Source organism: Saccopteryx bilineata, chromosome 2 (assembly GCF_036850765.1).
Source record: "Saccopteryx bilineata isolate mSacBil1 chromosome 2, mSacBil1_pri_phased_curated, whole genome shotgun sequence".
NCBI lineage: Eukaryota > Metazoa > Chordata > Mammalia > Chiroptera > Emballonuridae > Saccopteryx > Saccopteryx bilineata.
Genome location: NC_089491.1, coordinates 245,089,077 through 245,115,087, shown reverse-complemented (window position 1 = coordinate 245,115,087; position 26,011 = coordinate 245,089,077). Strand labels below are relative to the sequence as shown.

Genomic DNA, 26,011 nt, shown 5'->3' with positions numbered 1-26,011 from the left:
TGCAACTGTAGGCATGTGATGTGGCCTCTCTGAGCCTCAGTTTTCTTATGTGTAATATGGGGCTGGCGATACCTAGTTAACAGTCTTGAAATTACATCACACACTTGAAAACACTAGCCTGTAACACGCAACACAGATGCAGTTGTTATCACTGTGTCTCCACACAGCTCATCAAAAAGAAAGATGAGAGAGAGAACAGGATAAAGAACCTCATATGAGGTGAATTGTTCCTGTGGGTTTGGGAAAAATGTGGAAGACAAAATTTAGAGCAGAGAAAATACTGGGATCATTGACCTTTACCAGAGCCTGAAGACTGTTGGCTCCAGGGCTTGGGGCAGGACTGGGTTTTTGCCCAACACAACGTTGACAGTGCCTTCTGACTCAGGTGGTTCAGTGATAGGAACCATGAGACTTTGAGATCAGAGAGTCTTTAGTCTGAATTCTGTGTCTGGCTCAAATCAGCTTTGTGATTAGAGAAGTCACCTACCTTCACCAGCCAGGTTCTCTTTGTTAGGTATTAGCATGTAGGACGATGCTGTAAATTTATTTACACCATACATTTGTGAAGCACCTCAAATATGTTCAGTTAAATCTGATTGTTGTCTTTCTTCCTGCGTGCTATGAAGTCTCCCCACGAATGCGTAAGGTCTGTGAGAGAAGGGATCTTTTTCCATTGTGTTTGCTGTCATACCTCAAACATGGAGAAGAGTGCCTAGCATGGGCTAATCTTACATTTGTTGAATTATTGCATGATTAGGTGAGTGGGTGAGGGGTTTGTCTTCTCGTTCCCTTAAGGCGAGTGCACAGCCCCCCCTTCAGTTCCAGAAGGTAGGCCAGGGATGTTTTTTATGGAGATGAAACTTCAAACAAGAAGAGGGAGCCCTAAGGTAGATGAACAGGAAGGACTTGTTTGCAGTGGGGACTTAGAGGTCTCACCTATCTCTGTGATGCTCATCACTAGAGTCCCTGCACTGTGATCAGGGGTAACTGAGTATACGAGGATAAAACCAGTAGCTTTTTTGAAAGGAAGGAGCAGCATGTCTTCATTCTTTATTTTATAAGTCCTAACTGACCTTTCTTGCTGTTTTCTCTTCCAACCTAGCACTTTTTTACTTCATTTGGGGCCCGGGATAGGACATATATGATGATGTTCCGGCTGTGGCAGAATGCTCTCCTCGAAAAGGTGGGTGCTGCCAGCCACTTCCATCTGCCTGAGGGGGACGCATAGCCAACCGGAGTGCTCACCGGGCAGGATAAGACACGCATGTCCTGGCCTGGCGGCGACGCGGAGGAAAGACATGCAGATGTGGAAGTGAACTCTCTCAAGTTTTTATACTTGCAGAGGTGCCTCTTAACCCAGAGACATGTCACGCCAGGCAGGGCCACATGGGGCAGCCCCAGGGTTGGTCAGGAGGCAAAGAGAGCACGAGGAAGGCTCGGGCAAGAGCCTGGATTGTAGGTTTCCCAGGAAGGAATGGGTGAGGCATGGTAGACGGGCCAAGCAGATTTAGGATCGGCTAGTTTGGATAACTGAATAACCATGCAATAATTTGAATAGTTTTTTATTTATTTTTTTCTTTACAGGGACAGAGAAAGAGAGAGAGAGAGAGAGAGAGAGAGAGAGAGAGATAGGGACAGACAGGAATGGAGAGAGATGAGAAGCATCAATCATCAGTTTTTCATTGCGACACCTCAGTTGTTCATTGATTGCTTTCTCATATGTGCCTTGACCATGGCCTTCAGCAGACCGAGTAACCCCTTGCTTGAGCCAGTGACCTTGGGTCTAAGCTGGTGAGCATTTTTATTTTTATTTTGCTCAAGCCAGATGAGCCTGCGCTCAAGCTGGAGACCTCGGGTAACCCCTTGCTTGAGCCAGTGACCTTGGGTCTAAGCTGGTGAGCATTTTTTATTTTGCTCAAGCCAGATGAGCCTGCGCTCAAGCTGGCGACCTCGGGTCTCGAACCTGGGTCCTCAGCATCCCAGTCCAACGCTCTATCCACTGCACCACCACCTGGTCAGGCTGAATAGTTTTTTAATGATGTTGACTGCTTCTGTTTTCCTTAATGCTCTTGCCCTCCTTTGTCTTACACTCATCCCCACCATTTTCTCACCCTCCTCCCAACCCGAGACATGGTCTCCACCTCTGATCTTAGTTATTTGACATTCTGTTGCCTGTTTCCCAAAACTTTGAACTTCACGGGAGCTCACTTTTCTTAGGACAGTGCTTTTGAGAGAGAAATGTAGGCACCCAGTGAAATAAGAAAAACTGGAACGGATACATCTTGCTGGGGGTAAATTAATTCTCCTTAAGAACGAAAAGGGAAGTAGTTAGGGATTTAGGTAGTCAGAAGAGGGCAGACGCAGTGACCTTTGAGGCCCCTTAACCTGTGAGAATGTGGGCTTCTTTCCAACCTCAGCAACTGCCCAGCTATGGAATGGGCCACCTTTGGGGGTCGAGCCTCACTCTCGCATGTGAGTGGGGTTTGCATGGCCATTGTTAGTGGAAGGAGACTTCTGCAATGTCCATGAGACTGGCTCGGAGGACCTCGAGTGCTCGTTCCACTTCCAAATCAGAAGCTCTATGATCACCTCGGCCCCACAGTATAGTTACATCAGTTTATGCCGCTTAATGCTGGACCTCATCCCTAGGAGCAGAAAGTGCAGTTTCCATCCTTAAGGGGCCACTCGGTCCCATATGGAAACCTGAATTGTGTGGAACAGGCCAAGTTCCTGGCTTTGCTAAAAGATATATTGTTGGGCAGAAGACTGGTGTCTTGTTGAGATCCTGAGCGGAGGGCAGGGGAGGTCCCGAGGTTGTCATGGAGGCATTGCTGTCTCTCAGTGCATCTAGGGAGAGCCACCGTCAAGGGAGACCAGCCTAACGCAGTCCCTCCATGTAGAGTGGGGTCCCAAGGAAGGAAGGACCAGAGCCTCTCTGTTGTCCCCTGCAGCCCCTGTGCCCCAAGGAGCTCTGGCACTTCGTCCACCAGTGCTACGGGAATGAGTTGGGCCTGACCAGTGACGACGAGGACTACGTGCCCCCCGACGACGACTTCAACACGATGGGGTGAGAGAGGCAGGGGTGGTGAGGGCTAGGAGGGCAGTGAAGGCCGCCCAGGGGAATGGCCTCTAAGGAGAGCCTGGAAGGGAGGGAGGGAGTAAACCAGGAGGGTCCCCCCAGGAGGACCTCTTAGGCAGAGGAACAGTCAGCCGGCAGCTGGGCAGACTGGAACAAGGGCAGAAGGGAATAGGGGAGGTCAGGGCGGTCAGGAGGCGGATACTGAGGGCCTTTGGGCCAACGTGACGATTGGCTTTTACTCAGAGTAGAATGCGAAGCCTCAGGAACGCTATGTGTAGATCAGTGATAATATCTGACTTGACATTTTTAACAGGATCACTCTGGTTCTGAGTTGAAAATGGACCAAAGGGGAGCAGGAGCAGACTGGCTAAGAGGTCACTGAGTGATTTAGGTCATTTAGGTGAGAGGTGTTGGTGGTGTGCACTGGGAAGGTAACAGTAGAAATGGCAATGAATGGTTAGTTTCTGAATACCATTTGAAGAGAGAACCAGAAGTATGTTGAAGGAGTTTCTGATGGATCAAAAAGGAACCAAAGGTAACTTAAAGGTTTTCTTATATTTACCAACTGGAAGGATAAAGTTGTTCCAAACTGAGATGACAGAAATATGACAGTGCAAATTTTGAGGAAAGATCAGGAGCTTGGTTTTAGGCACCCTAAGTTTGAGATAACTGTTAGGCATGTGGAGACGTCATGGAAGCAGCCATGTACATGACTGTAGAGTTCACTATGGAACCTGGGCTAGGGATATTCATACCCTTGGGAGTTTTTGTGGATAGCCTTGAGATTGGCTAGAACCATCAAGGGACTGAATGGATGTAGAGAGGTCAAGAGCTAGGCTTGGGAGGAGGAAGCAGAGAGAGAGAAATCATGAAAGCATATTCAGTGGGGTGGGAGGAACACTGGGAGTTTCGAATCCTAGAAGCCAAAGGAAGGTAATTTTAAGAAGGGTGTATCACTGTCTCACATGCTGTTGGTAGTTAAGAAAGATAAGACTGCGAAGTGATACAGCATGCTGAGGTTGGAAGTTAGGGGAGGCTTGGTGGTAGCGTGAGAGGCAGAGGACTAGCGGGTGAGGGAAGAGCATCGAGCATGTAATATGTAAACCTGGGCTCAGGTACGATTTCTGACACTTAATAGTGGTATCACTTAACTCCTACGGATACCTATTTGATTATCTCAAATGCATGTAATGACTTTCTTAGATGCAGGCAGACGGGGTAATATGTTACGTGTAAGTCAGATGTTGATGATGATGATGATTGTCAGAGGACTCAGTGGCATCCCTGAAGTGTCCCTAGAGGGGCACCCACCTTTGGCTCAAGGAGGGTTTCCCCTTAGCTACACAATGCCAAGAAGTTGAGGAGTTATGGCCCAGAATGTGGGCAGTACCCCCAAAGGGCTGTCATGTGTGGGGTTCTGTCTGTGTCACTGTGTGGGAAAGGAAATGTGTACTGAGAGCACAGATGTTTGATTCACTTGGTAGGGTTGGAATGGGATGGGATGCCGTGGGGAAAAAATGGTTTAAGACAAATAACGGTCCTATTTTAGTAGGAATAAATCTAAGGACGGTGCCTAGGAAAGGTGACTTTGGGGTTGGGAGTATAAGGTGAGAAGCAGGTTTTAGGAGAACGGTGAGGGGGCAGGGAGAGGAGGTAGAGGAAGATCAGATGCAAAGCAGAGAAGGAAAGCCATAGTTTGGGATGGATCGATATCTTTGAAGTTCTTTGAGTAGTTTTGTCTACTAAGGTTAGCATGGGCTCATGGTGTCTTTTTCAGCTACTGCGAGGAGATCCCTGTGGAGGAGAATGAAGTGAATGACAGCTCTTCCAAAAGCAGCATAGAGACCAAGCCGGATGCCAGCCCACAGCTGCCCAAGAAGTCCATTACCAACAGCACGCTGACATCCACAGGGAGCAGCGAAGCCCCAGTCTCGGTACGGGCCGTGAGCCCTTCACTGCCACCCCTTATTGAGTGGCCAGCATGTCCTAGCTTGGTTAACCTTGTGGGACACAAACCTGGGGAATAGGTAGAGGGGAGCTTGGTGACATTGTGGTCAGTTTACTCAAGGAGGTATCCTGGGGCCAATGGGCTTCCTCCATTCTACTGTTGTTTTCCCAGGACCTAGTGCTGGGTTCTCAGTGTCCCCAGGTCATGATTTTGTTCGGCTGCTGAGTAGAGGAAAACCATTCAAGTTCATTGTGTGACCTTTGTTCACAGCGGACCGCCTCAGATCAGCCCCACTGGGGGAGGGCTTTTCCAGGTCTTGTCCTCACTGCCTTGATCTGAAGCCAAAGTTGTACAGATAGAACTGTTACCTGTTTATTCATTTATTCAATAATTAATAGTTTTGCGTCCACAGTATTTACACTCTGATTTATTCTCCCACTTATCTATTTCCTTCCCAGGCTAATGGGAAAATGAATCAAAAATACTTTTGAAGCCTTTTGAGCTTCTCAGAAAGGTAGTTGGGAGAAGCAGGCTGGCATTGTTATATCACAGTGCAGGTGCGGCTCCAGGAAAGGACCTGGGGCTGAAGGAGCCAGCCCTCCCAGCTGAGAAGCAGGAAAGCTATTTAATGGCGAGCAAGAGAGAGGGGCAGAACCTTGTGCTGTGTCCTCTCATCTTCCCGGCAGGGCTGGGGAGACTCCCACAGTGGGGCTGCAGCCCAGCGTCTGTTGTAAATGTGAGGGCTTTCCAGGCCAGGTCCCTAGCTTCCCTTTTGGGTGACTACTCTGTCTCCACCCCAGTTTGATGGCCTGCCCCTGGAGGAGGAGGTGCTGGAAGGCAGTGGGTCCCTAGAGAAAGAGCTTGCCATTGACAACATTATTGGGGAGAAGATTGAGATCATTGCTCCTGTGAACTCCCCATCACTGGACTTCAATGACAATGAGGACATCCCCACGGAGCTCAGCGACTCCTCTGACACTCATGATGAAGGTGGGCATTTGCAAATGGGTGTGGGGTGGCCCTTCCTCTCTTTTTGTCCCTGTATGGAGACCGGAGTCAGGTTTCTGGTGGAAGGCTGGGTGGGGAAACAGAATTTGTTTGTTTGTTTAGATAGAGAGAGACGGACAGGCAGGCAGGAGGGGAGAGAGATGAGAAGCATCAACTCTTTGTTGCAGCACCTTAGTTGTTCTTTGATTGCTTTTTCATCTGTGCCTTGACTGAGGGGCTCCAGCCAAGCCAGTGACCCCTTGCTTAAGCCAGCGACCTTGGGCTCAAGCCAATGACCATGGGGTCTTTTCTATGATCCCAAGCTCAAGCCAGTGACCCTGCGCTCAAGCTGATGAGACTGTGCTCAAGCCAGATGAGCCCATGCTCAAGTAGGCGACCTTGGGGCCTTGAACCTGGGTTCTCAGTCTCCCAGGCCAACACTCTATTCACTGTGCCACCGCCTGGTCAGGGAAGTTTTGTTGTTGTTTTCTTTCTTTTTTTTTTTTTTTTTTTAAGGGATATTTGTTATTAGCATAGATCTCTTTTCAGCACTTACTTGCATGTTTGTCTTTTTTTTACTTGACAGATAAGGCCATGTCCCGCTACTCAGTCTTGTCACTAAATATACCCCCTGTTGATACTGGCTGCCTCGCAGCTCTGTCCCGGCCAGGGATGTAAGGCAAGACTGTGTTTACACGCCACAGGAAGGTGCCAGGCAGCTATCTGCAACCTGGAAATAATTAGACTGTAACAGGATCTTGCTGTCCTGGCTCCCTCATGGGGATCTTAGCCCAGGCTAGAAGAAGGGTCAGACAGACTCTGGAGACTGCCCTTCTCTTATTTCTAAAAGGATAGCTTTTCTGACTGACTTCCCTCCCACAGAAGGTTAGCTTCTGGGACCTCATGTAAGAACACGCTGCTTCAAACATTCCAGGGGGAGAAGCTGCAGTCTCCGTGTTCATGAATTTGGTCTGTGGTTTTCCTCCATTGACTTGGTGTTGGGTTCTGACTGAGGGAGCAGATGCAGGCAGTGCTCATTCATCCATCCGTGGATAGTATCTCCTGGGTCGCCTGCAGTGTTTTCTCACCTTAGGTCAGTTTCCTCATATTCGTCTAAGATGCAGGGCCCGTGCGAGTGATTGCACAGGTCAGGTCCTGCATACCAACAGGGGTGCCATTCATGTACACTGAGAAGGAACTACCCCCCACTGTGCCCGTCCTGCACAGTCACCGGCAGGGACCCTGTAGGATGCTCCCGAGTTCCTCCCCGTCCTCTTTGGGGTCTCAGGGGTGGCCGAAATGTCAGCATCCTGTTCAAAATCCTGTACCAGCCCCTGCAGGTGCCGTCAGCAGGGACCATGGGGGGCTGAGGACTTGGGAGAGGACTGGGGCTTTAGCACCTTACCTGCACCCTCAGACACATTCTCCTGCAGCAGGTAGAAACTTCAGAAAATTAAAGGCTATTGCAATCCTGGGAGATGTGGCTGCTTTAGAGCAGGAGAGTGGATGTAGAGATCATGGCCCTGCAGACGAGACCAGCCTCAGAAACTTTAATGCAAACAGTATTGCATAGTAACCAGTGTCCCTTGACACACCTTTGTCATGCATTTCAGTGCCATTTGTTGTGGTTCAAGCAAGCTTAGGACGTAGTCATTTATTTAAATTTTAGTCTAAGATCTCCTGTAATTGGGGAGGCTTGAAAGTATAAAAGCAAACAGTACATTCCCAAAGTCTTTGTAAAGACCAGACGAATTGAACGGCATCGGGAGTTAATAGTGCGCGTGCCAGCGAGGGAAAGTCAGCTGCCGCGCTCCGTGGTCCCCCTCGACCCTCAGTGGCGGTATGTGTGTTAGCCACACAGATGTGAGCACTCGGGGGGATTTCCCCAGGGCCACCTGCCTGTCCCCTTCACTGTCTTATTTCCTGATCCTCTGTGAAGGGGAGGTCCAGGCCTTCTATGAGGACCTGAGTGGCCGGCAGTACGTGAATGAAATTTTTAACTTCAGCGTGGACAAGCTCTACGACCTCCTGTTCACCGACTCGCCCTTCCAGCGGGACTTCATGGAGCAGCGCCGCTTCTCAGGTTTGCTTCCCTAGGCTGGTGCCTCCCATCCCTCTGTTCCCCCATCCTCCCATCCTGAGCACCCTCCTTTTCCTGGCCACTTCATAGGCCAGGGTACCCTCTCTGAGGCCTCACTGTGCTCCAGAGCTCCCGCAGGGCTCTGGTCGCTGCTCCTTCCCCCAGTGCCGGGGCCTAGTGCCCGCCTGCTGTGCCCCAGGCACGGGGGTCCAGGCCCCCAGGGCCCGCAGAGACCAGCTCCTTATGGGTGCCCTCTAGTAAAGAGGAGCTGCTGCCACTTACTGGTCAGGCACCTGCTGTCTGCCGAGCGCACTGCGTCATCTCGTTGCATCCCCAGATCTGCCCTGGGGGCGAGTTTTGTCATCCCCGTGGTACCCAGGAGGAGACTGGAACTTGGACTGTTATTAATTGCCCAGAGTCATGCAGCTAAGCAGGCGCTGAGCCAGGATTCAGCTCTAAGAATCTCAGGGTTCCTGCTGTATACTTCTGCCCCTGCCTCCTCCTGTAGCCCCTGTCCTGCCTCAGAGCAGGGAGTGCAGCCCTGACCCGGCAGAGCTGCTGAGCAGGAGTCTGTGAACGGGCATTTGGGCACCGGCGTACCCTGCTGCCAGGAGAAGGGTGCGGGCTGGGGGCACAGGGAGGTCATCATGCCTTAGAGGACAGCGCTTGTTCTCAGGGCTCCCAGACCCTCATCACAGTGACTCCAGTGTTGCCAGCATCCCTGTAGGTGGCCCCGGGACCTCCTACCCCAGCCCCGGGAACAGTCAGCATTCTGGAGCCCCGAGTCCAGTCTCGGCAGTGCCACAATGAGCCTCTTTCTGCCTTAACCCCTCCCTCCACCCTCCGTCCCTGGCCCCCGGGCTCCTGTTGGCTTCCTTCTGGGTGCTGGTCAGCATTCAGCACAGTCATGGGAAGTTCACTTGGAGGGGGAGCTCAGCTGTTGGGGGGGGCGTGCCCCCCCTCACTCCAGGGCTTTTCGCTCCCCTCAGATATCATCTTCCATCCATGGAAAAAGGAAGAGAATGGAAACCAGAGCAGAGTGATTCTTTACACCATCACCCTCACCAACCCTCTGGCTCCCAAAACTGCCACTGTCAGGGAGACGCAGGTGAGGCCCGGGCACAAGCAAATTAGCCTGCGTTCTGCTGCAAAGGGCTAAGGACAGGTGTTGGGAGGACCTTTCTGGATGCGAGTGTTGTCTAGCCCTCAAGCAATAGCATCTCACACGCTTAGAAGCTGCCCTTCCCAGGGGTCTGGGTCCTCCGCTCAGAAGCTGGGGGTCGGTGGTGGGGCAGTTGGAGAAGGAGGTTCCCTCCCATCCTGATTCCCTTCAGTTGTGTCCAGTGGGCCTTTCTTCCCGCAGACCATGTACAAGGCGAGCCAGGAGAGCGAGTGTTACGTGATAGACGCTGAGGTCCTCACGCACGACGTGCCATACCACGACTACTTCTACACCATCAACCGCTACACACTCACACGCGTGGCCCGGAACAAGAGCCGGCTCAGGTGCGGTATCTCGGGGCTGGAGCAGGCTCGCAGGAAGTTTCGGGGAGGACGCTCACGGGGCCCTTACATTTGGGAACATTCATTTGCTGCTGAAGAAGGAGGAGGAGGCTGGGGAACTGGCCTGCTAACTCATGCTTCCTTCTGCCTTCTTTCTGGTGTCTCTGAGCCCTCGCCCCCACCTCTGTCCTGGCGGTTACTCTCTTCACACGTGTTCTTATTACTGCTCTGCGTGGCTCTCCAGCGCAGCTTCTGTAACTGCTGCTGCTGGCTGTCTCTAGCTTACACAGCACTGTGTTTACAGTATGTGCTTTAGAATGGCCAAAGGAGGTGGGTTTGTTCTCATTTTTTCAGATGAGACAACTGAGGGTCACCTAAGTTAAGTAACTTGGCCAGGTCAGTGCTGAGACCCAGGCCTAGAAATGCACACCTGTGTGTGCCCTTTCCACCACCCGACATCCACTGTGAGGCCCCCCGGTGGACAGTAAGCTCCTGGTATGCAGGCCTGCACATGTCAGACCCCCGAAAATGTGCGGATGATCGAACAAATGATTAGAATTCTGTTTGTGGGTAGAGAGTCCTGTCCCAGGCACTGTGACATGCATTCAGGGAAGGAATCTAGACCCTAAAATTTTAAGAAGCTTATCATCTTAAGCTTTAAATTTTAAGGCATCCGCACGTCACCCCACCCATTTGAAAATAATTGGGATGGATACCCATATCTTAGACCAACTTCTTTTGGTTATACGGAACTTCACTCATGCCGTTCAAATACCACAGGTGTTTGGTGGAAGGCTCCAGAGAGATCGCTCGGGGAGCAGAAAGATCTCAACACCCCAGCTCAAAAAGGGCCTCATCTTTCTCATCGTCTTCTTAAAAGAATTTTTATTTTTAGGTTTTTGTATACTCTCCAAGCACCTGCTCCTCCCTATTCCTCCCTCCCTTCTCATTTATTTCCCTCCCTTTTCTCTGCCCGCACGCCCACCACAGTGTCTAGATTTTTCATTCCCAGCTCCCTTGGAGGAGCTGATTGGATGTCCTTTCTGTCCAGTTCACTCAGAGGTCGCTTGTTGACCTCAGATAGACCTCTGCAGAGAGTGCCCACCCTCAGTCAGTCCAGTAAACAGTTACTGGGTGGGAACTGGGGTAGGTGGCTACAGGAATAGGCATGCTCATCTCAGCGTGCATCTGGCGTCCCCGAGGAAGGAGACGAGGGCTGGCGGTCAGCTTTCTGCGTGGGGCACGTAACCTGGAGGACTTGGACAGACACAGACAAACCTAAGGAGAGGCAGAGGGCAGAGAGGCTGGAGGAGAAGGAGGGGCTGAAACTGCATGAGCTCTGGGCAGTAGGGACTCATGATGGCGAGAGAGGACACTTGGAACAAAGCAAGGACTAGTGAGTGGAGTGGGGAGAGAGAGGAGGCGGGAGCCAGGACCAGTAGCAGCTGATTCTCTTTAAGATGATGATGATGAAACCCTAGAGTCTGACTTGGACTCGAGAGTCTCTGGAGAAGGAGGAGCACCCCATGGCTGGTTGGCAGGCTGCTGGGCACCATCAGAGCCCCCCTGGGAGAGGGCAGCATGGGGTCATGAGATAGCTCTGGGCTTGGAGTCAGAGCCCTTGTTGTTAGCCTTTGGTCTGCTTGAATATTCTAAATCTCAGTGTTGTTACTTACAAAAGTGAGGAGGAGCCCACTGACCTCGAAGGGTGGCCATGATGTCAGAGGGTGTGGATGCGTAAGGATGTTTAACCTGGTGAAGTGTGGCACAGATATGATGCCGCTTTGGACTGAAACCTGCATGTCCCTTTTCCCAGCAGGGGAGGGTTTGCCCAGGAAACGGCTGACCTTGTTTTTGGCTTATTCCTTAGGGTCTCCACGGAGTTGCGCTATCGGAAGCAGCCCTGGGGGTTAGTGAAAACATTCATCGAAAAGAACTTCTGGAGTGGGCTGGAGGACTACTTCCGCCACTTAGGTGAGCACTGGTGGACTCGGCTGCTGGCTGAACTGTAGGACTCTGAGCTGTGCAGCTGTCCCCGTCCAGGGCGAGGGGGCATGGGGAAGGGGGAGAAGGGTGGGGAGCAAGTGCAGCAGGTATGGGGAGAAGGGTGGAGAGCAAGTGCAGCAGGTATGTCAACCATACGTGTTTTTCCAGAGGCTTTGCCTGTCACCTTGATGAGATTATTCAGGGGTCTGTGACTCCCCGCCCCCTACAGAAGGAACCTCAAGTCTAGTCATGCTAGATAAATATAGAAAGGAAACAGCCTGTGAATGCAGCCCATTCGGAGATGCAATGTGCCCTGAATTGTGTACAGGAGGATGCAGATGTCAGGAACTTGTGTTTCTACATAGTGTCGAACCATCCAGAAGGGGGGTTCAGGCTGGGCAGGGTCCCTGCAGTGCTTCTGGAGGCGCATGAGCACGCTTGAGGTGCCTCTGCTCTTTCTCTGAACATCCCAGAGTACAATGCAGCGGTCCCTCGTCTGTCACGGAGCTGAGGTTCCAGAACCCCCCGCAATAGGCAGAAATTTATGAAGTAGTGACCTTATATTTATTTTATTATTTTTATATATTTTAAGGCTTTATAAACCCTTCCTACACTCTTATAAACCTTTCCCACAGTTATTAACATTTTTCATACTTATTTTGCTTGTTTTACTGCAAAAATAATTAAAATAATAAATATATAAAAATACCTACCATATTTTTTGCTCCATATAGACACCTGACCATAAGATACACCTAGGATTTTAAGGAGGAAAATAAGGAAAAAAATATTCTGAAACAAATGTGTTAAAATATTTAATAAAATACCATATTTTTCACTCTATAAGATGCATGGGCATTTTCCCCTTCACTTTTGGGGGGAATAAAAGTGCATCTTATGTAGCGAAAAGTACGGTATATACCGCAAAATCCCACGACATAGTGAAAAATCCACGATACAAAATTAGATATAGTATACAATTTAAAAACCCGCAATACAGCGAGACTGCAATAAGTGAACCGCAATATGGTGAGGGGTGATTGTATAGAAAATGCTTTGCACCCTGGCCGGGTTGCCCAGTGGATACAGCATTGTCCCAGTATGCCAAGGTTGCAGGTTTGATCCCAGATCCAGCACGTATGAGAAGCAATCAGTGAGTGCACAACTAAATGGGACAACAATAGGTAGAATGGCCAGTTGAAGCTTCTCTCTTTTCTCTCCCCCTCTCCCTTAAATGAATGGAAAATAAATGTTTAAATGCTCTTCTTAGAGAAGACTCAGTGCGTGGGTGGCATCTGGGGGGAGGGAGCAGGCAGAGTTGCTTCTGGGGGCCAGTGTGTTGGTTTGGAGGCCCGGGCAGATAGCCTCTGACGTGGCCTTTCTGTCTCCACAGAGAGTGAGCTGACCAAAACGGAGAGTTCCTACCTGGCTGAGATACACAGACAGTCTCCCAAAGAGAAGGCCAGCAAGCCCCCAACGGTGCGGAGGAGGAAGCGTCCCCATGCCCACCTGCGGGTGCCCCATCTGGAAGAGGTGATGAGCCCCGTCACCACACCCACGGACGAAGATGTGGGCCACAGGATCAAGCATGTGGCAGGTGTGTGCCAGGTGGGGACGCCTGCTGTGTCCCAGGCCTTTGGGCTGGAGCCACATGCCTGTGGCAGCATCCACTCTAGTGTGTAGACTGTATATAATTAAGTCTAAGGCTCTGGACGCTCTTCCTTCTTCCCTTTGCCCTCTAAGTTCCTCAGCCCCTGCTGATCCCATGTGTGCTCTGCAGAACAAAAGTTGCCTTGAGGTTTATGCCTCCATGCTGCCTAAGCTCCATCTCCACCTGGATAGACTCAAGTATGCAGCCTCCGAGGTCTTGGGAAATGCACCAGGCAGAAACCGAGGCTCAGATCCCCAAGATTACCTCAAACACAAAGATCAGGGAGTCCGAGGCAGCCCCCCTCACGTGGCCTCCCACAGGCCCTCCAAGGACCTGCCCTGACAGGTGGTGCGTTCCCGTGTCTCCCTCTTCCCACCCAGCCATTCATAACCTCATCTCCTCACTCAGTCATGGAAGCCTGCTGCTGTCAGGGGCCTGAGGGACTAAGCAATCCCGTGTTTTTCAAACTGTAGTCCGCACACACCTGGGCACTCATCAGAGCTGGATGGAGACGAGCCTTCTGTGTCCCTCCCCCCAGATGCCACCCACGCACTCCCACGGTCTGTGTTGTGTGAGGATCTCTGACTAGCATTGCATTGGAGTGAACTGACTCTCAGAGAGGTTCTGGGCCATGCTCAGTACCGCGGAGCCGGGGTGGATAAAGCCAGAGCTGAGACTGTTGCCAGCGCTCACACAGGGCCGCTTCCCCTCCGTGGCTACAGATCACTTTGTTCTGCATCTGTGTGTCCTAGCTCTGTGGCTCTATTGACTTTCCTGTTGGTTCAGTGACTTTTAATATTCACCTTGCCTGACCCAACCCATGACCTTGTCCTTGAGGATCTGACCTTTTACTTTTGGAAAGCTGGGGACAACCATGACAGCATCACAGACAGTTCTCTGTCACTCCCTGAAGTTCTGTGCATGACCAGTGTTAAAATAGCCCTTGGCGGCCTTGTGGGCTGTGATCTAACAACCTCTTGGTTCTCCCCACAGGTTCCACGCAGACACGGCATATCCCTGAGGACACCTCCAGCGGTTTCCACCTGCAGAGCGTGTCCAAGCTGCTGCTGGTTATCAGCTGTGTGTAAGGGATTCCAGACTCTCCTCCCCAGCCCTGCCCACTGCCTTCCCGCTCCTGTCTGCTGCCTCCTCCTGGTCCCTTCAGGCCTATGAGCGCCCTTACTGTTGTCCTGGGATTTTTTTGTTTATTTGTTTATTTTTTGTCCTCTAGTCTTCTCTCTGCAGATCAGTTTCTCTGTCATTTCTTCCCTCCTTGCTTCTGTTTCTATGTGTTATTCGACAGTTACTCTATGCAAGGCCTCCAGGGTTCCCAAGAAAATGCTGCATGTAGCACCCATACCCTTCGGGAGCTCAGTTTCAAGTTGCCATTGGTTACCCAAATGAAGGCGAGGGATAGACACTTGTTGATGTGGACCTGGGGCTGAGGAGTGAAGTTTAGGCTGATTTAACTTCATGTAGAAATAAAGCTGTGGGTGAGAAGGAGACCTACTAGAGGGATCCAGAGCGTGGGTAAGAAAATGGGGCCAAGGGCAGACTCGGGGCCGCTAGGGACAGGATACTGTGAGGAACGTGAGGGCGGCTTCCTTATCAACCTTACTTGAATATATAGGGCTGGGCAAGGGTAGGCTTACAACTGCATGTGACACTCTTTTGAGTTCCTAAAGCTATTCTGATAATCATAACCTGCATGTCTTTTTCCATATGAGCAACTGTAAACTGACTCTTGTCCACCCTATAATAAGCCTATGGCATAAGAAGCCAAGATAATTTTACAACGTTAAATACAAAGGCAGCTATCAAACCAGTAGAACTCACAGTTAGCATCTTCACTTTAAAGTTATTCAGGCTGCTGTTAAAACTCAACCTTGGGGCCCTGGCCATTTGGCTCAGTGGTAGAGCATTGGCCCAGCGTGTGGATGTCTCGGGTTCAATTCCTGGTCAGGGCACACAGGAGAAGTGCCCATCTGCTTCTCCACCCCTCCCCGTCTCCTTCCTCTCTGTCTGTCTCTTCCTTTCCTGCAGCCAAGGCTCCATTGGAGCAAAGTTGGCCTGATGCTGAGGATGGCTCCAGGCCTCCATCTTAGGCGCTAGAATGGCTCTGGTTGTAACAAAGCAACACCCCAGATGGACTGAGCATCACTGCCTAGTGGGCTTGCCAGGTGGATCCCAGTCGGGCACATGTGGGACTCTCTCTGCCTCCCCACTTTTCACTTCAGAAAAATACAAACAAACAAACAAACAAAAGAAAAACAATCTTGGACATAGGGTTTGGTCAATGGAAAACTCACCACGGGTTAGTTCTGGGTTTAACCTCTTTCTGACATTATTTATAGTAGAGAAGGCCTGCTCACCTGAGAAAATTGTAGAGCACGGTGTTAATGAACTTTGGGGATTTGCTCCTTTATGATAACTAGGCCTCATTGTTCAGCACTAGTGGGTCCAGGCAAGGGTGGCCATCTGCTGACCGCATGCATGTGGATGGACTGGTAAGGGTCATTAGCCCCGTGTCTGGATGGCCCGAGCCATATACTCCTGCCCCTGGACCACCTTTTTCTCTGTTTAGACTTCTGAGCCTTCATTCAGACATCCTGAAAGGTATCTCTTGACCTTCACTGAGCACTAGCAGGACTGTTAACACAAACCCAGAAAAAACTGCTTAGAGTGTGTGCAGCTCACACTGGAAAGCTGAGCATTCAGACTATCGGTGCAGGCTGATGGAATTAAAATGATCCTGTAAAGAGGGTCATTGAACTTTAAATGTGCAATGCAAAGTTTAGCAATTCTCGGGGAGGTCTGAGATCCCTGAGAATGCAGCTGAGTGGCCTCAGGGGTTTGCAAGTGCCAGTTGGAAGCACAGGTGAGAAATTCAGTATCACACACATACTCTCTCTCTCTCTCTCTCTCTCTCTCTCTCTCTCCATGTGCTTTGTAAGGTCAAAGGTATAGCAGAAGACTTTCTTTCCTTGTCCTTTTCCTTCTCTGTTTATCTTCCATATGTCTATCCCTTTGATCCACAGAGTAACCCCTGCTGGTGAGGTATGTCATTGTCCTATTGAATAAGCTGGGTTTCGGAGAAGCTAGCAAACTTGATCATTTAAACTTGTAAGTGGTGAGCCAGGATTTGTAGCCAATTCTGCACATCTCTGGATCCTCTCTTTTTATTTTTTTATTTATTTATTTATTTATTTATTTATTTATTTATTTATTTATTTTTACAGAGACAGAGAGAGAGAGAGGGATAGACAGGGACAGACAGACAGGAACAGAGGGAGATGAGAAGCATTAATCATCAGTTTTTCGTTGCGACACCTTAGTTGTTCATTGATTGCTTTCTCATATGTGCCTTGACCACGGGCCTTCAGCAGATCGAGTAACTTCTTGCTCAAGCCAGCGACCTTGGGTCCAAGCTGGTGAGCTTTGCTCAAACCAGATGAGCCCGCGCTCAAGCTGGCGACCTCGGGGTCTCGAACCTGGGTCCTCGGCATCCCAATCTGATGCTCTATCCACTGTGCCACTGCTTGGTCAGGCTGGATCCTCTCTTTATTTAAGTCTTCATCTTCTTATCCTGTGAACTGTTATAACATGATTTTAAGCGGCCACTGAGGATGAGAGAAGGAGTGTCCCACCTCTTGGTGACTCTCCATTCCACCTGGGCTCCTCTGACTCCTGGCTTGTTCGCACTACCTCCCTAGCTCCCGCCACCACTGGTTCCTCTCTGGGAAAACTTAGGTGGTGCCGGGACTCCTGCGGGCCTGTGGCAGGTGCAAGGAGGAGACTGCAGCTTTAGGGCAGTTCTGCCAACATCTGTAAGGCCAACCAGGGAGAGCTAGGAACCCCACTGAGCTCCTCTTACAGCCTCCCCCTTCAGTCGTGTCCTCAGTCTGTCACCCTTGAAATCCTAAGACGGTTTGCAGTTGCTTTCTCCCGGTCCTTCGCTGGTCCTCTTCCACTGGGCCTGCTGCTGGTGCCCTCTCTCACAGGTGCTCTCTCCCAGGCTCAGTTCCAGTGCAGCTCTCCCCTTCCCACCCAAGTCTGTTTCTAACCGGCCTCATCCCCACTTTTCCTCCCTGCTCCCATTAGGATCTGTTTCAGGTACTGGCTCTGTGGTGGCTGCTTTTACTCGCTCATCTCTTTTCCTCTGCATCTGAACCCCTCTTCCCCCAGGCACTCGGAGTCTGGGTGACTTCCGTGTGTCACCTCCCCGGTGCCTTCACCACACCCACAGCTCTCCATAGCTCTCCTGTCCTGTTCCAACCCCTCCAGCCTGGAGTGCTTCTCTCGCTCCCCCTTGCTGCATGCCTCGCTCACTGACGCACTCATTGCAATGTTTCAGGTGGTCCTCTGGCCAAGGACAGCAGCCTCGGGGTGGGGTGTCCCTGGCTCATAGAGGGGGCATGCTTTCTCAGGCTACCTCTCATCGTTGTCCCCCGCCCCGCCCCGTCTCCTCCCTAGTCTGGTGCTGCTGGTCCTCCTTAATGTGATGCTCTTCTACAAACTCTGGATGCTGGAATACACCACCCAGTCCCTCACAGCCTGGCAGGGTCTGAGGCTGCAAGAAAGGTAATCCTGGCCTCTTGCCCCTTGTTACCATCTTCCCCCTACCCGTTGGTCCTAGCTCCTGCCTCCCAGTCACCTTGGGAACTGCCGCGCTGTCCTCGGCCAGGGGATAACTCTTTGTGTTGAGCCCACAAGCCAGCTCTGAAAACTGTCCCAGTAGTTTCAGTCTGCTTCTGACGTAGGGCACAGGGGTGCCAGGGACAGGGGCAGAGGACAAAGCACTCTGATGTCCTTTTGGGGTCTGGGAGCATGGGACAGTCCACTGAGCATAACTCCAGCTGCTGAAGTACCCTTCTTCCATCCCACAGGTTACCCCAGTCTCACACAGAATGGGCCCAGCTGTTAGAGTCCCAACAAAAGTACCATGATACTGAACTCCAAAAGTGGAGAGAGATCATCAAATCCTCAGTGATGCTTCTAGACCAGGTGAGACGCCCCACGTTCTCCCCTTGTCCTGGTGTCCTGGAGGTGGAACTCCTCCCTCGGGTCCTGAGAGAGGCCGCCACCCCATCGCCCCCCACGGGACCTCATCCTCTCATCATGCTCCCTTTCGGCCGCCACCCGTTGTTCTGATTTGTTCCTGAGGGGTTTCTTTCTGACGTTGTGTGGTTAGTCAGACCTGACATGAAACCCTGACCTTGCCACTAAATAGTTTTGTGGCCTCGAGCAAGGGGTCTGATAGCAGTGACCTTCAGTTTCCTCATTTATAAAACGGGAATTATAATGGCAGCTCCCTGAACTTGCTTTCAGGATTTGACAGCAGTTGGGGGCAGGCACGTGTCACTACTGCATTTTGTTTTCCCGTCATCATTTGGTCTTAGCTCTAAAGCAGGGGTCGGGAACCTATGGCTCGTGAGCCAGATGTGGCTCTTCTGATGGTTGCATCTGGCTCGCAGACAAATCTTTAATAAAAAAAAATAATAACGTTAAAAATATAAAACATTCTCATGTATTACAATCCAGTCATTTCCTACCACTCATGTTCATGGTTGTGGGTGGCTGGAGCCAATCACAGCTGTCCTCCGGGACAACGCCCAATTTTTATTGGATAATGCGTAACGTACGCGGGTCCTTGTATGGCTCTCATGGAATTACATTTTAAAATATGTGGCGTTCATGGCTCTCTCAGCCAAAAAGGTTCCCAACCCCTGCTCTAAAGTAAGGAAAGTTTTAATGCTACTATCAGGATCTAGTATGTGTTTAGAGTGTCATGTTTAGCTTTGAAGCCACATTTAAGGAGGGACATTTTTAACCAAAAGAGAATAAACAGCATAGCAGGAAGTTTGGAAGTCCCGTCGTATCAGGAAGGGTTGACAGAATTGAAGGTATGTTTAGGACAAGAGCTGACTGGGGTGAGGAGAATGGGATAGTGTTCAGGCATTGAGGTCCAACAAGTTAGACTACCTATAAAACTTCAGAGGGCTGAACTGGGGCTGGAAGTTATAGGGAATTGGGTTTTTGAGTTATCAAAACCAGCCTACTTACGATTAGAGCGACTCAGCGGTAGAGTAGCCCCTCTGAAGGACTGTGCGTCCATCCCTGAACATGCTTCAAGGGGTGGCTGACCATGTGGGATAAGGAACTTATGGATTAAATGGGGGTGGGGGGAAGTTGATGGATGACCCAGTTCTATCTCAGGGTGGGTTCCCTTAAGTTGAAGCTCAGAACTGTCAGAGTTATAGCAGCGTGGACTATGCAAGTGTTAAGATAGGTGTTTTGTTTTCGTTGCCTTTAAAAGTAACTCATACAAGAGCAGTAATGGGCCCCTCATCCCTGTTATGCAGAGGATCTAGAAGAACCAGAGAAGAAAGTGATTGGTTAGGCAGGAAACCAGAGGTTCTCACAATCTACCATTGACCCATAAAATGTTAACTTTGTTTTGTTGGAACAGAGCAACGTTAAGTGGGTTGTGGTGCAACAGGCCATTTTAAGATGCTGCCCCCAGAGCTGCCCCGTTTAGACTCGGTCCTGTAACCTAACAATGTTAGTGTGTCTGTTTCTTTAAGGAAGTTAAGGACTTCAGTTAAGGTTAAACCAGTGATTCTGATACGACTGGAGGCCTACTCAGTCCTCTGCTTGGCACCATGGTGTATAAGGATGAGACACATTGCAGTCTCCGCACACACGACACAAAACAATTACAGATGACTGTGGTCCCAAGTGTTAGTGAGTAGTGTATGAGATGCCAGGGAAAAGAAAGACGATTGTGAGTCATAGAAAGTTTGGATTTGTTCTGCGCGTTCACGGATGGGATAGGCAAGAGGGAAAAGAGTCCCCGGCTTGGGTGACACTGTGGCAAAATGTACCGAGATAAGAGTACAACACAATCAGGGTTAGTGGGGAACCCAGTGGGATGAGAAGAAGACCAGCAGTCTGACGTAGCTCCTCATAGCTGTTGAGTGCTCTGACGTAATTCTTGGCATCTGGTGAAACAAGGACCGCAACTCAGGAAGACACGGCGCACCGCAGGCTAGGAGTTCCCAGTGCTAGACTGGCCATTCCCTTTCTGCCTGAGACTGTGTCTCTTGAGAATCACCCCTGTTCTAGGAGCCCAGCCCCCTTTAGCTCCCTGGCACGGTTGGGGCTCCGTCATAGGTCGGTACTGCAGGTGCCGCCACGTGGAGAAGCCCACTGAGGCCGCAAACCCGGGCGGGGCGGGGTTCCCTGTCTTACAGATGAAGGACTCACTCATCAATCTTCAGAATGGCATCCGTTCCCGGGACTACACGTCAGAAAGCGAAGAAAAGAGGAGCCGCTACCACTGACAAGGCAGGAGCAGGGGCGGCAGCAGGCGGCCTGTGCAATACGTGTACATAGACCATATAAATATATATATATAAATATATATATATACAGAATATAAATATATATATATTATATACAGATTTTAAAAAAAAAGAGGTCATGCCTACGCACCAGGGGGAAGGAGCTGGACGCCTGCTGTGCTGGCCGGTGGAGCAGCCGAGGAGGGCAGGGGCCCCTCTCAGCACCCACCTCCCCCAAGCCTCCTCCCCACCCTCTAGTCCCCACCCTTCCCCTGGCCATTTTTGGCTCTGAGAAGGGAAACGTTGTTGAGCCAAAGTTATGCCTGTGAAGACTCTGTGGTCTTGACAAGACGTCTCAAGGGGGCATTGCTTACGGTGCTTCTCTCCACAATCCCCTTTTGATTTGTTTCCAAAATAAAAGAGAATCTCTTCTTCCTTACCATCCCCCACCCCTTCGCTTCCATAGGCGTTCTCTTAGGAACGTGGAAGCATCAAGGGCAGGAGCCCAATCTAAACTCTAACCGTGAGGCCACCCCCTTAATGTGGACCATAGACCGAGAGTCACGCGGAGGATTGTGGGAAGGCTTCCGAGGACTTGTGTCCCAAAAGGCATTCTCCTCGATCACCCCTGCACCTTCCTCTACCCTGTGTAGGGTGTGCACCCAATAAGGGCTGGGAATTTCTTACTTTCCCACCCCCACCCCCTTCTCTGTGGTCTTCTCCCGGGCTGGATCTGGGTGAAGTGTCACTTTTTAGTGCCTAAAGCCCTATTTTTCCTCTGTGCCCTAAGAGCACATTGTTTATTAGCCAGGGTGAAGCCTTTTTTTGATCTTGTTCAATCTGTTCTAGAGGTTATGAGCACGCTGGGTCTGTGGCTCTGATTCCTTTCGTTGGATCGGTCGCTTTGATTTCCAGGACGAAGCAGGGTGTTGTAGGACCCGCAGGGTTTGAGAGAGTGGATGCCCTTGTAGTGTTGGATTGCAGGGTCTAACCAGAGAACGCGCTGTAAGCAGTGGGCACCAATACCCAAGCAGTTTGCTTGCAGTGTCATTTACTCTCTGAGAAGAGCCGGCTTTAGTTAAGGGAGACAACTGTCTAAGACACTTTGCCCAGGAAAAGTTGCATGCATTTAGGCCTGGAGAGCCAGACAGTCTCTGCTTTTCCCAAGGGGGCCATTCCTAATCCTCAGTCTCTTAGATGTGGGAGTTCTGGCAGAGGGAGCAAAACCTTCCCTAGTGTCAGGACCGGAGAGGTCCGACAACACTGAGGAGCAGAAAGAAGAGTAGGTTAGGATAGTGAGTCACCCAGGGCTTTGGCAGGGTTGGCTGCGTAGGACCCATGCATTTATCTGACCTTGTGTGACCCTTCTGGGCACGCTATCGTCCTCCATACACTACTCTTTCTCCATCTGATAGCCAACAGACTCCCGCCGACCCCAGGGAGAGTTCACAGAGATTCCTGATCAGGAAAGGACCCTCCAGTTTGCCAAGGAGAGCTCTTCCAGACTGCTTGTTCTTCCAGCCCTCCCCTTGACCCAGGGGGCAGGAGGGAAGGAAGATCTCATTTCTGATCCCGCCCCAAAGATGAGCAATCTGTCTGCTTCTCTGGGAGTGGCTTGAGAATCCCACTTCAACAATTAAAAGTGTTTGACTTTTCAGTGTGTCTGAGAATTATAGCTTTGTTGCTGCCGTTATAAGGCAGGACGAGAAGACAAAACTACGCCCAAGTCACCGCCCACGGGTGTAGCGTGAGGTTTCATAGGGTCAGCCAGAATGCCTATCCCTCCCTTAGGAAGGGAGTTGAATGTCGTCATTCGCCAATCAGTGAGTGAAGGATTGCAAAGGAGTGGAAAGGTGCATGTGCCCACAGGCCAGGGGGTCACGCTCTTGCCCAGGACTTTGAAGGGAGACCCTGGGAGGGTCAAGGTCTTGAGTGGTGAGCCAGAGAGGAGAACTGCAGACTGCTAGAAATTTCCCTGTTGGAGTCACCAGGAGCCAATGTTATTCCCAGAAACTTTTAAAAGCAAAAACGGTAAATTCTCTTAATTTAGTCCATACATGTTTTTGTTTTTATGTATTTATTTATTTATTTAAATCACGTCGTTATTGAAGGCCCCCTGGTGGGACCTTTGGGATGACTTAGAAAGGGTTCTTTGCTGGGGGTGAAGTGATCGTAAGTTGGCCTGGCTACACAGTTGTTTTATTTTGACTTTATTTTGAAGGCCTGTCCCAGGAAGAGCAGGTGATAGGGAGGGACGTTCTCAGTTTGTTGGAGGAACCCTCATGGTTTCCAGGAGCTTGAACCCAGGAGACAATGTGTACACATAGGGAACGCCCCTTGGCCTGCCTGCCTCGTTGCTAAGCATCGTGGATCTCTTGTGAGTGTGCTCTCCATTCTAACAATTTTCTGATTTTCAAGCCCGGAGAAAACTAACTCTGTTCACTCCTGACCAAAGCTTTTCTCCCTCATTCAGTAATCTGTCCAGGAGAAGGGCACTGGCCCTTGCCGCTAAGTCCAGGATGCAACACATAAATAACATTGTAACTCACACTGTCTGCAAGGACCATCACCTCCTGTGTTATTTCTTCCAGCTGTTGCTTTTTTGTTGTTGTTGAATTTGTTCATGTAATAACTTGGGACACGTGGCAGTCTTCCTGCTAGGATTCGTATGGTAAAAACACTGGAGAGCTTGTGTTCAGTTTCAAAGATTTTGCAGTTTCTCACCAGGTGAAGATCTGCTGAGATCTTCTACATGTCCATTCAGCTTGCTGTGGAGGAATTAACAAGCTTGGCTTTGGAGAAGCCAGTCCTGTCTGCAGCTCTTCCCTTGTCCCCCATCCACCTTCTTGGTACAAGGGCAAGACAGCCTAGGCCAGCAGGACCAGCAGCTGGGAGCTCTCTGTACGAGCAATGAGCTTAGAGTCAGGAGACCCGGGCCTGACTCCTAGCTCTGCTTTTGGACAAGTCACCCCACCCCCCACTCTGAGCTTCAGTGTCCTCATTTGCAACGGCACAGGGCTGGTCTCTAGATCATCTATCTCTGAGGTGGGTTCTAGCTTTCGCATTGTCTTGGAGGCTACATCAGAGACTGGCAAGGCTGTTCTTTCTCAGACTTGGAAGGTTCCCTTCTGGGCTAGAGCTTCCTTAGTGTTCAGATGAGTAGTAGTAGGGCCATGCCTGGATTCCCAGGAAATTAAGGATAGTTAAACTTTCTTTTATATGAGGTAAGAGGGTTAGGGAGACCCATTGAAATGGGGGAGAGGGTAGGTATGAGGGGAAGAGGCAGAGAGAGAAAGAGAGAGAGAGAGAGAGATTGTTTGCTGTATTGCTCAGTATTAACCTAAGGTGGTGTTTCTTCCTTTGTTGGCCTAGTCTTAGTTGGGAAGGGACTTTCCTTTGGGTTTTCTCTAAGCTGGGAGGAAGAAGACACTGGCAAGAAGGGCATGGGCGTCTGTCCCTAGACTGTGCAGCATCTCATTCACTGTCCCCCTTCCTCCTTGCTAGAGGAAACCGTGGAGAGAAGTCATTCCTGGTTCCGGCACTTCCCTTTTGGCTCAGCCCAAAACCTTGTTGGGATCTGGATTAAGCCCGGAGCTTTGGTGACAATCCTTGGGTTGCCCCGGAGCGCTGATGCTAAGAATATAGGGTTACCAGGAGTGGGGAGGGCTGCGAAGCTGCAAGAGGAACGCTCTGTTAGCAGTGGGTTCTTTCCATGTCCCTTTCCCAGCCCGAGCATGGCCTGTGTCTAACACTGGCAGCACTAACATTTCTAGGGCGAAATCTTAGAGAAAAGACTAGGGGAAGCCTCTCTAGGGACTGTGTGTGGTCGCAGAAGGAGTCTTTCTCATACTATGCTGCTGCCTTAGCTCTGAGGGCAGCAGAAAGCGAGCCCCCCCCCCCAAGAAATAGCTCTCTTCTCTCCCTCCACCCCCAGGTGGCAGGGCTGTGGCCGCCTTCCCCTTACTCTCTGACTGTACCCGCCCACTCCAGTACAAAACTTGAGAACCTCTCTTCCCAGTGCTCTCCTTGCCAACCCCTTGTCTCTAGGCTGTGGGACAGTCATCCCAGTCACCACTTGACATTTTTGCCCCTCATCCCCCAACCAGCAGCAGGCTGGTTGCACTCTCCTCTGCCCGCCTCTATGTTTTCTTCCAGAAGATGCTTTTTGGGTCCAAGAAGAGTGCTTTTCTGGAAGGCCACCTTTTAACATCCCTGCTTTCCTGGTACGGAGCAGGAATTTGCACATGCTGTAGAGCGCTCCCCTTCCCGCTTCTGCCCAGCCTTGTTACCTCACTCCTGGTCTGGCCGTGGCTGTGTGGGGCCCAGCCTGCTCTCCGCACGGTGTTCTATGAGACAGCTCGAGGGGCTTAGGCATCGTTTTCTGTTGTGACTTGAGGTCCTCAGCAGGCCTGGGAGCCCTATTGGAGCCATGGCTGCTGGTGAGGAGCACCTTGCCTGCCTGCCAAGAGGAGCTGGTACCAGGCAATCTGCCTGACATGTGACAGCAGCGAGAACATTCTCTTCCCTGCCCTTGGCCCTCGCTTCTCAACACAACAAGATGCTGCAGAAGCAAAATGGTGGCCTCTGCCCCAGGCAAGACAGCTGGCTGTGTCTGGTGCAGTGGCCCTGGGCTTGGGTGCCATGCGCTGAGATTGCCTAGTAAAAGCAACCAGTTTTGCCAACAATAGTGTGTGGCTCCATATAGTTCCCTGTCCTACACTCTCGGGCCAGACCACTCTCTGCATGGACCAGGCCACCTTCCCAAACCCATGGTGCTTCTCCCCCCACCACACCCACATAACCTAGATTTCAAGGTGGAAAGGAATGGGTCAGAGGCTGCAGTGGCCCCTGGGTAATTCTGACACAGGGTGGAGGGGGGTCAGACAGAGGGAGCAGCCCCCAACACCTGTCCTGGGCAATGTATGGGAAAGGACACAGGTAGATTGCAGTTGAGTTGTCTGGCCACCTGTATTTGGATGTGTACCTGTACTTTGCCTGGCGCTGTGCGCAAGGTCTGAAAACTTCCTGCTAGTACCTAGACACATACAAGGCTTCCCAGCCAAATCTTAATGTAAAGTAGCAGCTAGAGCCATGGAAGTTCCGTATGAATTAAAAGAAAAAAAAAGTATTGAACTACAGATAATAAATGGTGCGTGTGTTTATTGCTTGATTCATTAATGCTCATCGTCCAAAATGTTTTCTTTCCAGAGGTGACCAGGGCAAGTTCTGAAAGCATTTGTGTGTAGGCACATTTATACGCATATGCATAGCCAGCTGCCCAACACCTAGGTTTCTTCCCAGGGCAGAGACATAACCTAAGAAAGGTATTGAGTTCTGGAATCAGACCAAAGTACAAATTGCATCATCGCTGTTTACCAGCTGTGTGACTTTGTGTCCCCATTCATCACTCCAAGCCTGTTTTTTAGTGACAATA

At 50.6% G+C, this 26,011-nt stretch overlaps 1 protein-coding gene across 7 annotated transcripts in view; it reads left to right on the top strand.

Moving 5' to 3' along the window:
• The window catches only part of GRAMD1B (GRAM domain containing 1B), a 188,024-nt gene extending 162,305 nt beyond the window's left edge, over positions 1–25,719 (top strand). For all 7 annotated transcript variants that reach the window (XM_066259799.1, XM_066259800.1, XM_066259806.1 and 4 more), the window contains 13 exons: positions 1,103–1,183; positions 2,952–3,067; positions 4,857–5,013; positions 5,828–6,017; positions 7,954–8,097; positions 9,084–9,202; positions 9,458–9,600; positions 11,468–11,571; positions 12,977–13,180; positions 14,228–14,318; positions 17,708–17,815; positions 18,121–18,238; positions 20,488–25,719. In XM_066259799.1, coding sequence (XP_066115896.1) covers positions 1,103–1,183; positions 2,952–3,067; positions 4,857–5,013; positions 5,828–6,017; positions 7,954–8,097; positions 9,084–9,202; positions 9,458–9,600; positions 11,468–11,571; positions 12,977–13,180; positions 14,228–14,318; positions 17,708–17,815; positions 18,121–18,238; positions 20,488–20,577 — 1,665 coding nt within the window. In that variant the 3' untranslated portion in view covers positions 20,578–25,719. The remainder of the gene's footprint in view (positions 1–1,102; positions 1,184–2,951; positions 3,068–4,856; positions 5,014–5,827; positions 6,018–7,953; positions 8,098–9,083; positions 9,203–9,457; positions 9,601–11,467; positions 11,572–12,976; positions 13,181–14,227; positions 14,319–17,707; positions 17,816–18,120; positions 18,239–20,487) is intronic.
• Positions 25,720–26,011: the final 292 nt, after the last annotated feature.